General features: G+C 35.9%; 1 protein-coding gene across 4 annotated transcripts in view; it reads right to left on the bottom strand.

The window, feature by feature from the left end:
• Positions 1–14,912, bottom strand: part of GULP1 (GULP PTB domain containing engulfment adaptor 1) — a 152,814-nt gene that overhangs the window by 37,427 nt on the left and 100,475 nt on the right. For all 4 annotated transcript variants that reach the window (XM_035331065.1, XM_035331063.1, XM_035331067.1 and 1 more), the window contains exon 4: positions 2,100–2,171. In XM_035331065.1, coding sequence (XP_035186956.1) covers positions 2,100–2,171 — 72 coding nt within the window. The remainder of the gene's footprint in view (positions 1–2,099; positions 2,172–14,912) is intronic.

The following is a 14,912-nucleotide window of genomic DNA, read 5'->3' on the forward strand; positions in this document are numbered from 1 at the left end:
GATTTAAAGAAGTAAAGAATTTCATTAGAAATGTATTTTCCCATATAGTTTGATGATGTGATGAAAAAATAGCTTACAGTGGCAGTATTCAAAAGGTTGTTAATGCAATGCGCTCCAGTCATAAAAATAGCTCCATGTGTTAAGAGTCATAATTTTTTTTCCGCTAGCTATTAATTTTCATTAAAAACAATGTGATTAACAAAATTGTGATTAAAAAAAATCTGTCTATGATCAAAAATACAGCATCAGAAGCTACATACTTTAAAAAGTATATACAGCAACTCTCCCACTCCAAAAACCACTAAGAACTTTTCCTTTCAATATAAGGCATTAGCTTACAAGCTGTTTTTCTTTTTTCTTTTTTTTTTTTTTTAAGTAACATTCTCTAAAAAGAAGTAAGAGGTTTGTGTTAATAATAAAACTCAGTATCTCTAGGCTTCTCTTCAAAGAATTCCGATACAGAACACAAATAAACATTTTATGTTATAAGTATTCAATAGCTTGATTGCTTCAAACATAATCTGTTTTTATTTGCTCTCTGAAATTCTGTTCCAATATTTTTTCAGTTGTTTCCAAAAATTTTCTTTAATTACTTTGAGTTTTCTAATCATCTTGAAATTATATGAGATTCCATGTAATATTTGTCAATTCAGCTCCAAACTTCCAAGTGTGAAGAAAACGTTGCCACTCTGTCAGCAGTGATGCTGACACACATCTCCAAGGTGGTTTAGGTAGGTAACACACATAAAAAGTTAAGACAGCTATTTATATACTCCATTGGCAGAAGAAGAATATACTAAAATTCCTACTTTGAAAGTTTTCATGCTAAGCTGCCAAATGTTTTTGCCCAAGAACGGAAAAATTGTTCTGGATCTTCATGCACATCAGAGAACAGGTGGTTGAAATGCTGGTTTCAGAGCAAAGTATTTTAAAGGTCCATATCTTATAATCCAACATACCAAAAACCTGTAGTGTTCAGTAAAAGCCCAGGGTATCGTGGATCCACCAGTGAACTGCCTTGATAGACAGGGACACTCAGCAGATGCTTTACTTTAGGAGGAGTCTAAGATAACAACGTGAAATTGAAGCTTCCCCATGCCAGGCTATTATATTAACATTATTTTTGCACTGAGCTAACTTTGTTCTGCATAGTGTTATTGTATAAATGGAAAGCATCCAACACATCAGGTTTCACTTCACTATTACCTGTAAACTGTATAAGGTACATACAAAACCATACACTTTGTTTCTACTTGCAGTATGCTGCTTCTGTTAAAAAAAGGTTGATATGTACACATACTTACACGTGAAAACATCTAAGCGTTCACGTCTGACAACATGCAATACAGTACATCTTTTTAGCATAGCAGACTAAGAATTGACTAAGCTGGTCTTTAAAGGCAGCTGTTCTCTTTTTAGTAGAACAAAATGACAGTGACGAACTGTTTCAATACAACTGAACACAATTACTGCGCAGTTGTGTAAAGAAAGCTTTTTCAAGGGAACCTTCAATCTTACAGGTTGAAATACATGAAGTGTATTCATGCCCTTACTCCTCTGCCTCCCTCTCTCCTCCCCACCTTTTTTCACCTTTTTTTTTTTTTTTTTTTGTAATTATGGTAATAACACAGTATCAAGATTTTCCATATATCTCCCTAATTTTCCATACATTTCAGAGGGGCTCTTGTTTAAGTGAACACTGAAAATCCTAGAAGTAGTTACGGAAAGTACAATAATAGGCAGAACATTTTTTACAGCTAAATAATAAACCAATGCTCCGGTAGCATATTCAGCAGCTCAACACAGACCAGCACAATTCCACTGTGAGGTGACTTAGCAAACAAACCAAATCACCATTTCCCACCACAACTCATAGCATCTGGAGAGCTTTAAGATATTGGCTGTCACTAACTGTAAAGTCAAGGCTGTATCTGATAATACGGACACAATAAGGAAATGTCTACACGCCAATGAAAAGACCAGCAAAATAACTGCTTCCAGAACTCATTAATTTACCTGGAAACACCTGCAAAGTGTCTTATTTGTGTGAATAGCTTAAGAATACATTCTATTTGTATTTCATTACAACGGTTCCTTACCTTTAACTTTCTAACTGCATCTCTGACAACTTCTGTGCCTTTGGGCTGCTCTACTTCGGTGCTGCCAAGAAACTGAAAACAGCGTAATTGTGAGAAATTAGATAGGCTCGACTCAAGTAAATACACTTCCCAACTATTTCCAAATAATATTTTGGAAAGACAATCATTTCAATAGTTAATAACATATCTATACGTAGCTATTCATAATCAAGAGAGTAACAAGAATTACATTATAGTCAGACAAACGAGTTATAAAAAGCAACTTTTAAAACCATTTTATATATCTTGATCCTATAACAAGTCAGGAATAACAGGTTAAGTACCTTTTTCCACTAGGAAACTGTCATTCTGGCAATCTCTCTTTTTGAAAATAATGAAAACATACAAAAACAGGGATATAAGATAATTCCCATTGATCAAAATGGGCCAATGATTTGGACTAGGTAAATAAAAATTACATACCGTGATACAAGACAAACTAAAAAGAACTGATTCTAGTCTCACAGCTGCTTAGTACAGTAATTTCATAGATGTAAAGGAAACAGGTCCTAACTTATATTAAGGCTCAGATTCAAAGAATTTTTAATACAGGTTTCATTTTTGTTTTTTAGTGGAAACCAAACATACACCTGTCAATACACAAATCATGATATTGCTACAGGATCTTTCAATCTCTTTATTTGTACACTGAAATTCCTTTACGTCCTTCTGTGCAGTTTTGCTTGTTTCTACTAAACTTTATGAACATTGAGATAATCCAGCTCAAACTGCATTTGTTTGTGTAATAATTATGGATTGCCCACCTGATTTCAACACTTGATTTAGTCACACCACGGACCTGTAATATCCCAACATAATGCTAGCAAGAAAAGATGAATACCCTCTTTTCTCTGAAGTATACAAGTTTCTCCGCGTGACACGACACAGAAAGGTTTTATAACTTTTAATTTTTAGCAGTTTCAAAAGCAACTTGAGTTTGTCAAGCTACAGATGCTTTCAACACTAACTCAAAAGTTTTTTTTTGTTTGTTTTTAACTTTACTGACAGCCTATATGCTCAAGCTGTACAGTGGCCAAGAAACTTTGCAGCTCTACTGATAATTAAGTCTTCTTATAAATTTGCTATTGACAGAAATGTGTTGTGTCACCTTGAATATAACAGGGTATAGATCAAAACACAGCAATCCAGGCTCATCTGCTGTCAATGCTCCCTGATATTATAACTCTCTAGTTAGGAGACCAAAGTTTTCCAATAACAAAGCAGAAATCTCTATTATTGATTTGTTGTCTTTCATGTAACAACTCCGAGCACTTCAGTTAAGGGATGTGCTCTTCCCTGGAAAAGTGAAAGCTTCAGAAAATGCATATAGAATAAAAAAGAACGATTCCTGAATTATGGATAATATATGTGACATACAGACATGCATATTTATACACCACCCACTTGGCACAACATGAGGCAAAAGTATAATTGCTGTAGGTTTTGTGACAAGGCAGGGCTGAGGCGTTACTACGTTATATATAGAGTAGAGGAATCCTGCATGAGCAGAGGAAATAACAGCTGCAAATGTGGACAAGGCTCAGATGAACGGCATGCAGAGCTCCCTGTTGTGTGCTGTTGAGGTGGAAGAGCGTACTTCAGCTTCCTCCTCTTTGGACAGTTTTGAAACTTGCAGCTCCAGGGGCTCCATCAGTGCAAGCAGACTGATACTCCTCAATACACACTGAGATTGTGTCAAGTGCCCTTCTGGATGTCCTGGGGTAGCTGCCTCGCCTGCAGCCCCTTCCCTCATTTCTGATCATGGGGCGGAAGGGGCATTAGATATCAGAGAGAAACTGCTGAAAGCACAGTTTGAAATGACTGATAAACCCCCCCCAAAATACATACGAATTGCATTTGCTAAATACTTTATAAAAGAAATCACCAAGACTTGAAGTATATGGAAACATAATGAGCATTATGCCAATATTTATGGAACATAATGTCACTAGCCCAGATTCTCCCAATCATTTGCAATGCCCTACCTTCCATATGAACATCCGTTTTGACACTAAACATTGCAACTGACATTTTTAATACACTCAGCAATTTGAACTTAGAATTACAGCTTACATTTACCAAACTTTTCAGCATAGGGAAATACAGCAAGATGCATTTAATCTATAAATAGAAAGGAGATTTGTAGCATTACTGTCAATATCGCTTGGAGATGATGAGACCGTATGTGCCATGGGTTATATGGTTTGCATGTGATATACAGTTGTATGTCTGTTAACTGAAGTTCTACTTTTTATTCTGATTTTTAGTCATAACTTCTTACATTTCATGTCTGACATCCATAAGCTCTCCCTCTCTCTCTTTTTTTTTTTTTTTTTAAGATATGATAATCAAGAGAAAAACAAGAGCAAATATTCTGAACATTTTTATTAATTGGACTGATTTATTTTGGGGCAAAGTATTAACAGAACTTCAAATCAAGACTACTTATTTTCTAATTACAATAAAGTATGACTATACAATATAAGTTTAACATATAGCTAACATATTAACTAGAGGCTCTTTACTGCATGCTGTTTCATCTGCTTTGCACATTTTCTATGTCATCTGCCACACCACTGCATTTTTTTCATATTAACTACCAATTCCTATGGCATTACTCACAGTAGTTAGGCAAATACATAAACTGAGACTTTAGATGACAACCTCAATGGCATGAAGGCTTTGTATAATCCCAAACCTGACTGATGCTCTGTCACCTCTGGGACTTCAAAAATAATAAATAATTCATCATCCTCAGAAATCTGGGAGATGGCTATTTCCTTACTGTCTTTTCAGCAGATTTTTCTCACTGAATCTCACACAAACACACAGAGAGTACAAAAATATGTTATATCTGGAGTCCAGTACAGTTGTGGCGCTGCAAGTATAAAAATTCATAGTGGAAGAGGCTCTAGAGGAGAAACTTCAAATCAAAGTTGATAAATATTAGACTCCCATTTTCAAGACGAGGGTCCTTTAGGAAGCAGGTTTGTAGAAAGATGGGAACTTGTTAAGCCAGTGATTGCTTTGATCACTTCAGGTTCTGTCCCACAGCTGGCTCTGCAGAGCTGTCTGATAAGGAACACCACCACCATGAAACATAACTATTCCTGAAAGTCAAGCTATTACTACTCCTACACTTAATATAATTGCTGAGTAGAGAAAATAATGTAGCACTTCTCCTTCAAATCATTCAGTATTAACCCTAAATGCAATTTAATAAATGCATTAATTCCTTAAGCATTCGTTAACATTAAATACATAATACAGGTTAAAATATTTACATGATTGTGTTAGAAATATTTACTCTTTGCAAGTAGTAAAAGGCTTCTTCTTGGTGCACTCTGTGCGTAATAAGCCAATTCCAACAAAAAGGCTCAGCAAGTTAGTCAGATGTGCCACCAGACGCATCTCTGTAAATACTTATGTATTATTACGATTAGTGCTAATGAGAAGTTTTACCAGAATCAAACCAAGTTCCATTTGAATTATTTAAGAAGTTTAAAGCTCATGACATCTAATACTCTATATAAACATATAGCAGACTAGGGCATATTTATTTGCACATTACTATTCATTTTTCATTGCAGCCTGCCATTCTTCCAAACACATTCCCTACAAAACTGACAAAAGTCTAAGTTTCTAATGCAATACTTATTCTGCTCTCACTTGCAGCTGGTTATAGTCAGAAGTAACTTCTATGACATCAACAGATCTTATCAGTCAAACAGTTTAACAGATTTTTTTCATTTAAAGTATATTAAGCCTTGTTTTTCCCTTACTGATGCTTGCGATTAAGAAAGTGAGCTTCTGAGCAGCCACACACAAGACAAACACCTCAGATCAAATTCTTTATAATCCAATATTAGCAGAGGACCAGATGTGCTCGCTCCACATACAAAGATTTGCAAGATAGTGCAGCTGTGGAGAATTACCAGGATCTCTTTCATCTTATTAGAATCAACAGAAAATTTATCACTGACAGCAACTGGAAGAATAATTCTGCTCTGCAGTGGCCAGGAGTGTTGTCTTACACAGCAAATTAGTAAACAGACCCCTTGTGGGTAATCAACTTAATGCAGAAGGAAGAGTTAAATGGAAATTTTACTCTGTATTTAACTTAAGGAAGACATGTTTTGGTTCAATTCCACAGTGAAATTCGTAAAAATGCTTTTAAAGCTGTATTTTGGCTGGAGAAACTATTAAAATAATAGCTATTAATAAGGTCAGGTGAGTTGTTAGCACTGTTTATTTGTTGTTATTTTTTTTTTCCTTGCCATTCACAAGACACTCTCCAGTAATTCTTCCCAATCAGCTTAGATTTTGTCTCCCCAAACTGCACTCATTTCAATATTTTCACACACAAGGTGTATCCAGGTGTTTTCTTCAAAAATTACAGGGAATTAAAACAAAAACACATCCACCCTTAGGAATAACATGTTTTACTGGAGTCAAAAGCATCATTAAAGAAAATATCGATTAAGAAATAGTTTTAGGTACATTTTTGAATATGTATATAGACTTCTACTCTTCCAGTAGAGAGCAGTATAGGATACATTAGTAATAAAACATCTGTTTGTTTTTGCCATCCTGTTTCACTTAAAAACAAACAAACAAAAAAAAAACAACAATCTTTCATAGTGACTCTTTATGACCATGAAAACCTTGAATGTGAAGAAATTTTCTCTTATACAGATTTATATGCCATTAAACAAAAAAAAGTACTTACTGAATTAATACTGTAAAGAAAGGGAAAATAAGTAATGCAAACTAGTGGATACCTGCTGCCAACATTTGACAAATTAACTTTACAAAAGAATTTGATGGAATGCTTATTTACTGATCAAAGGAAAGCAAATATATATCCTCATTCTAATAGCAGCAGAATGACAGTACACAATAAAGAACTAGGATGAAAGAGCTGGGAGACCAGTTCTGAATCTACACAGAAAACGTACAAACAAACGTCTAAGCTGTTAATCATATCCTAAGATATGAACAATTTTTGTTCAGCCTTGCATACATGAGTCTTCTCTGTCAAACAGAGGTATATGGACTACAAAAAATGCCCATCTCTTCCTATTTTGGGTTCCTTCTCTTCCCACTCCCTATATTCAAGTTCTCCCCCCATAACAGCTTCCTTAGTTCTCTGCTGGTTAGAGTCTTTGCCCGGGTACAGAAATGTTTGCATTTTCCCCTTTAGGGATCTGCACGTCTCTAGCAACACCTTAAAAACAACTGTTTGTCCCAGACATGACTGCTGCTCAGATGAGATCAGAAATCAAAACTGATCACATGAGAGTATGGAGAGAAATGCGCCACAGACATCAGCATTTTACCAAATAACCCCTGCTCATCTGAAATGGAACATTAGGCATAAGTAGTGACTCTGATAGAGAAAAACATTTTAGGCATTTTTCTGAGGGAGTATTCAGGTACTATTTGCAAAAAAAAAAAAAAAGACATGACTCCATGACTAGAAATATATAGAAAAAATAAGTGTCTTGTAATAGAAATTAAATATTACCAGGTATTTCATCCAGCAGTAGGATTAACCCACAAGTGTGAGAGAAAATACAGGTGAAACTGTTTAACGCAAACAGTTATGGCTAATAAAGAAAAACAATGATAAAATACAAAAATGTTGACAAAAAATACATCATTAGAGAAATGAACCTAAAATGATTAGATAACCTTTAACTGCAGAATCTTTGAGACACAGTGATGTAAAACATGCCATGCTTCATTTTAAGCAACCAGCAAGCCCTGATGGCTATTTTTTTTCCTATTTTCTAGTGGTGTAATAACTAAAAACTCTTTACTAACTAATGTGTAAGTAATCATCTCAGTCTTTAAATTTGACGCAATGTATAAATTAATAAAGAAAATAATTTTATAACTACAGATTAACATGCCTTTGAACAGCTGATGGACATATATAATACAGACATTTATTGGAACTGTTCTTGCCAGGAGCCTGAATGTTGGAAGCAGAAATATCTAGAGAGATTCCGGTAAGGATGCGCGAGGAACTGAGGATGTTAGGCAGGCCTTGTCTTGCCTACACCTGTCTTCTGACCCATGGATAGTTCTGATGAGAAATTACATCTCTTCTCACCAGGAAGAGACTTAAAGCCTGGTCCACGTAAGCTAAATCCAAGTAAGCTTGGTGTAAATTTAAAGGCAAAAAATAACTGCCCCAGGTTAGACTCCTCAAGTGCCACTGCATTTTAACCCACAGCCACAAGAAAAGGCAAACACAATAGAAGTATAAATTCTATATTAATATAACCAGTGTTTTTGCAAGCAGAACTTCAGGAGAACGCCAGAAACACTTTGTAAGAGATGAAAGCTTCTCTGAGGAGTAAGTGTGGTAATATACTAGGAAAGCTATCAACAGGGATATATTTGAAACCAAGTCAGATTGCAACACCATACCAGAGATGTTCTCTGCATAAAAACATCTCATCCTAAAGGTAAAGGAATGTTAAGAGATACAGCTGGTATCTCCACACGGAAGATAAAAGCAGGCTGAAACAGAGAAAGAAAGCTAAAAAGGTAAAAAGCTTATCTTGTCAGGACTGTCACTGTAGAAAATAACAGCCGTACAAGAAAAAAACATTCCCTATTTTTTCAGTCCATCAATCTCTACAGAGTGCTTCAGAAGCGCATATCAAACTGTATCATGCCCGAAGAGCTGTCAGGCTGAATCTGAAGCTTCTAATGGAGCCGAGGGGCTGGGGAGGGCTTCATGCTGCACTCCCCCAGCACAACCCATTATCAGCTTCCCAGATTTTCACCGCAGGCAAAGTGAGAATAAATACAGCTTCAGGCAGATTTACTTCATCCTCAAACTGAAAGAGGAAAAAAGCAGTTCTATACCTCTGCTCTGCAGACCTGTTCGGTGCAGTTAAGTATTCACTGCCGGTTCAAGTGAGCTCTACATTATTACCCAGCAGGAGCACACACACGGGCAGCAGCAGGATCATATGAACAGCCCTGATGAATACTCCAGGTTTGAGCAAAGAAGTGCAAGCTCAAGTAATTTTTAGAAAATGCATAAAAAGCTGTTGCTGTATGGGAAAAGAGCTTAAAAGGGAAGATTTTAAACATGCGCAAATGATTGCATCAAAGGTCTGCTTTTCTTTTAAGCACATTTCCCATAGCTGGTATATTAACAAAACAATATAAAAATCAAAGAGAATATTTGCCATGAAAGGAAAAAGGGAAGGGACAAAAGAGAAAGGGAAGATGGTAGAGTGAGCAAATTTATCTCTGGAGGAAAATAATTTCTTATCATATATTTTCTGGTTGTGACTGGGGCATGCCTTCTTCATGTGTGCTGCACTGTCATGACTTTTCACATGTAAGAGTCCTTTGCTCAGAGACGGGATAAGATAAAGTTAAACAAAAACCAAAACACTTCCAAACTCAGCTTGGAAATAGTTGGGATATACTCTGTGTCTTGAGTTGTGGTCTTTACATGTGAGAACAAATTTGATTTTTTTTTTTCCAAAAGGATCCGTCCACTCCTTTTATTGCAACAGGGGATGTCTGTGGGTAGTCCAAAGGCATCATCTTCAAGCCATAACAGCTCCTTTGCTTCAGTACAGAAACTATGAGCACTGTACACAGATATTCATCTAGTGTCCTTGGAAACAATGGCATCACATTTGTATCTTTTTTCACCGTTAATATTCATCAGCTCTGCAGAGCTTCTTGTAGCGTGCCATTGTTATCTCATGAATGTTTTAGGATAACAAATAAGAAAGAACTCACCAGATGAGCATATCGTTGACCAGTGTGATCTGGCTTAATGCATTTATGGTCTTTGTGAGTCGCTCCTGACTTGCCTTGAAAATAACTGAGCCATCCCTGGCTATACACACTCAATAACTCCAGCTCCTGCAATCCTCCATCGTTACTGTCATATTAGTTCACATTTCATTTAGTCTCTGACCTTCAAGAACTAGAAGAACTAGCAACTCTGAATTCACTGCCGAAACTTAAAATATAGCATCTCTTTCTTCATGTAAGAGTTATCATTATGAACAAACATTCAGTGATGGTGATTATTCAAGCAGACTTTAATTCCGTTCATGCAGTTGACCAGGAAAGGGTACTTGAACACTCACAGGAACTATTCTGTGAACGTACCACATATCCAGACAGGGAAAACAGAACTGACAAACTTGGCGTTTCCTTCAGAAAGGTATATTCCAAACACGAAGCCTCTGATACTTGGTCACCAAAGACATAAAATACTGCTGAGATGCCTCAATTCTGAAGATTGTATTCTTGACTGGATTATTGCCACTGCAAAAATATTTACATAAACCTGTTTTCGTTACTTGACTGAAGAGTCTACCCCAAAATAATTCACATTCAGTATTTTCAACTTCAAACATTCAGCCTAATAAAAGAATAGGCAGATTTTCAGCTTTACAAGCCTGTGATTTACAAGCCCATGATTCAGCTTTTTCAGTATTTTAAACTTTCAAATGTTCAGCCTAATGAGAGAATAGGCAGATTTTCAGCTTTACAAGCCAATGACTGGACAGTAGACTTAGTTCTGCACCACAGGAATTGGATTTGACTGAAGTGTCATTTCTTTATGGAAGTAGTGAAGTTAGACTAAACCATCAGAATTTAATGAAATACTCTTTTTTTTTTTTTCTCCACCACAACAGAGATATTTTCAAGTATCTTAACATAAGGACGTTGACATCTCATTTGCATTTTTTTTTTTTTTTTCATAAAGGAGACTCCAACATAGTGATTTAACTGAATTAACAGTAAAACACAACTTCAGCAACTCCTATATTCCACTTATATGTACTGGAGTAGTACAAAGGTTTCTGTTTACAGATCCCTTTGCAAAGATATCCAACATACTGCTAGAAACCTAAGAATGCAGAGACCACCTTCCTTTAACCCCCACTTAATCACTGCAGATGCTAACTAGCAACACTGGCAAGCCTACAGGGAACAGCACTGCACCACAGGGTGAAAAAATATTTTCATTGCTACTGCTTGCAAAAAAACACTAGTCTACCCCAACTGAGGTTACAGTTCATTTTCTTTAGTATTCCCATAAAGCTAATAGAGGACCCCCACAAACAAAGAAAAAAGCAAACAAACAAACAAACAAACAAAAAAAACACAACAAAACAGTGAAGAACAAACTAATAAAAGAAAACCACATTCTAGTACAGCACTATCATTAAAGGAACAGTAAGATGAAGACACCAAGTGGTGGTGTTCTCGCAACAAGTTTCTTGGCAGTTATCAGTATAACACCCTGTATACAACATGCAAAACTGGTGTCCTAGTTTTTGACTCTGCTTTGCCTGAAGTATCAGCCCCCTGTTTTTCAGAACACCACTGTTCCTGTAACCGTAGCACACACTGGTCTGCTCTGTGTTAGCATTCTGCGAGCAATCTAGCATTTTTTTCCCCCCACAAAACACAGCAAGTTAAAGCTTGAAGCTGATTTATTTGAGCTCCATCTGTCTTGCTGACTTCGCTGTTGCTGCAAAATATGCAGGCTAATAAAGTCTCCCTAAAAATAATGAAAATTGAGTTGAGCTGATGAAACACCTTTGTGAAGAAACAAAACGTGTTTTCAATATTTGATAACAAAACCTATCTTAGTTTGTAAAACTGGCAAAACCAATCTACTTTACCAGTAAGATGAAGCTCAGTAAAATTTGGAGTATTTTCATTAACTCAAAACATCATTAATGGAGCCAGTTGAACCAGCGGTGCATCTCCAAGCCACATGAGTAAACAGGCCATGACATCATTCAGTAAGCAGTTGTTCCTTCAAAGAGATATTTCCCGGATGATTTCATTGTTAGGCATGCATTTAGAGGAACACAGGCTTCACATTCTTTCTTTCAAAACAAGTTGTACGAGAACAAGCAGGAGTTTCCACGTGCCATTTCAAGGTGGGATTGTGCAATTCTAAGTGCTCAGCTGGCAATAACTTCTTCAGATTGAAGCTGGGACACAAAATCATCACAGCTGTTGTTCAATGTAAATCAGCTCTACAAAATGTGGAAGAAATTATAATGGATTTATATATATATATAGTGTATTAATAAAGACAAACAGAAAATCTTGAAGCTACTCTTTTGTAGTGAAAAATATTAACATCTTACAAAAGCAGACATAACGCCACACACATTTCCAATTTTTGTGAATGAAGTTTATTTTCAACTAAACCCATTTTTACCTCCCTTGTCCATCACTAACATGCTAACGCTGAACTTGCAGTATCACCCACTTGCCATGGCAACATGCAATGATACTATAAACACAGAAACAGGAATTCCCTGTGGGATAAAACAGAAGAAGTCACAGTTAGGAACAAAACTCTCATTCAAGCATTGACAGCCTTAGTAATAGGAACAAGTAACTATTGACCATTACTCTTGCTTTATTAAAGTCCTTTTCCATTTTATTCATATGAAATATGAAGTCACCTATTTTAAGGATGTTGCACCCCTACTAAATTAGGATCTGTAATACTGTGAGCCTTACTGTACCACAGATGAAAAGAAATGACTCTTATTTTAATTATTGATTCATAGAAACACTTGGCTGTCAAACAGAGAACAAGTAGCACACCAGAAAACAGATATTTTGGGGAAAAAATCACGAATGCATCGAGCCAGTCATTTAACTTTAGTACACTGGAAACTTAGCAGTACTTTCAATGATTATTTCATACAACAAAAAATTTAAACATAATTGGAACTTTTAACTCTAATTACCATAGATCATCTCCTCTTTAAAATCTAGCGTTATAGCTATAATTTCTCCAACAAATGCTTTTTGATACGTACATTCCAGGCAGAAATGTGACTCCAAGGAGAAAGTGGACACCACAGGACAGATATTTGTAAATACATACATTAACAGAAACGTGAACTGAGAATTAGCTTTGGGTGGGTTTGTTGTTTATGTCATTGTTTTGTTTTTGTTTCCTATACTGTAGTTCCTATACTCAGAATCACCATTTGAAAAAAATAAACAGCCAATATTTTCTTAGTAAAGCAATTTCAGTAGTGAAAAAGCTGAGTCAGTAAAATGTAATTCCTAATCACATTAATAATCTACATAGATGTGCTTAAATAAATGCATATAAATTAATAGCAGTGTTTTGACAAAAGTGGCCAAGAAAATGTGTTTTCTGACAGAAAAATGTCTTTTTTTTTTTTCCTTTGCTCCTAAAAAACACTTCCTAAGCTACATCTACTACCCTAAGAGTATTGTTAATTTTATGCAAATGACATCTGTAGTGTCTTCTCGAGTCACCAGATTCACAGAACACCCTCAGAAGTTTGAGAGAATAATTGACTGGGGTAGCCAAGTAAAAATCAGATGAGCTGAGTATCTGTGGGCGTTGAAGAGGGAGAAGCTCCATGAGCAGAGAAAAAAAACATAGGTGACAAAGCAGAGCAAAAATTGTGACACCCCCCGGCCCCCAAACTGCATTAAACTTGAAGCTCTGAGAAAATATCTTAAAATTAAGTGGGTATCTTGTGGGAAAAGGGACAGGAAAGCCAGCACAGATTTTCTTGTATTGGTTTAGTTATATTGTTATACTGGATTTTTTTAAATTGTTTTTTTCTTCCTTCATGTAACCAGAATACAGTCTTCTCACAGCTGATTATTGCTTTATATTGTTTCACGTAAAGGATGGTCTTTCTTTAATTCATATGATCTCATATTAAAGCCAGCTATAAAATCTACATACAGGGATCACTATTCTTGGACACATGGCCTTCAGTATCTTCAAGAACATCAGTAACTAGCAGTTTTTCCAAACCTAGCTATGAAGAGAGCTATTTAATCCAAGATGCTGGTAACAGATGGCACTGCCTTTTTACTCTGCCATTACAGAGACATTTGAAACAAATTTGCAGAGCACTACCTAAATACAGAAAATACTTTCCTCTAAATAATATAGATCATAGGGAATCAGATTTTTAATTAGAAAGATTATTTTAACAACTGCAAAAATGTTTAATAGTGACATATTCAACCTGTCAGCATGAAGTATGAAATGAAACCACCGTCACCTAGACCTTAACACATCTGCTAACTTGAAGATTGATAAGTAGATGAGATGGATACCTCAAACGAACTATTCAAAAGAGCTGGAAATGACTGTACGTTATTTTACAACAGCAATTAATCCAACTCTGTAATGTTATCTGTCACTTATTTCATATAAAATATTATGCTTTTCAATAAAAAGGGCTACCTTCTGGTGCTAAAGTAGTAAAATTAATCTCATCTAGATCATTGTAGTGATGCTCGCGTTCTCATCTGAGTGCAAAATAAGAAAACAGTGTATTTTAAAAACAATTCCATAAGGATTTAGTCTTTAAAGTAGCCACATAATCCTTTTTACTAAGAGACTAGATATTGAGAATACATTTAGTCTTGAGCTCAAGGCACTGAAGTAGAATTCAGAATTTGAGATCTGATTAAAGAACAGTCATTTGGGACAAATTTGCAGAAGACATCCAGTATTACCTCAGTTCCACATCTTTAGAGTAATAATTCACCCATTTCTTGTCCCCATTATAGCTTAATTACTTTTTCTGAAGAGTAAGCTCATTAGAGGTAATTCCAAGGTGTTCTGTCACTTACTTCTGAACCTTGATCTATGATTATTTGCATCACAGTAGCACCTAGAGGCTCCATCCCATTATTCTAGAGGCTGCACAAACAACACAAAGATAGCCCTTAGCTTCAAGG

Source organism: Oxyura jamaicensis, chromosome 7 (assembly GCF_011077185.1).
Source record: "Oxyura jamaicensis isolate SHBP4307 breed ruddy duck chromosome 7, BPBGC_Ojam_1.0, whole genome shotgun sequence".
Classification (NCBI taxonomy): domain Eukaryota; kingdom Metazoa; phylum Chordata; class Aves; order Anseriformes; family Anatidae; genus Oxyura; species Oxyura jamaicensis.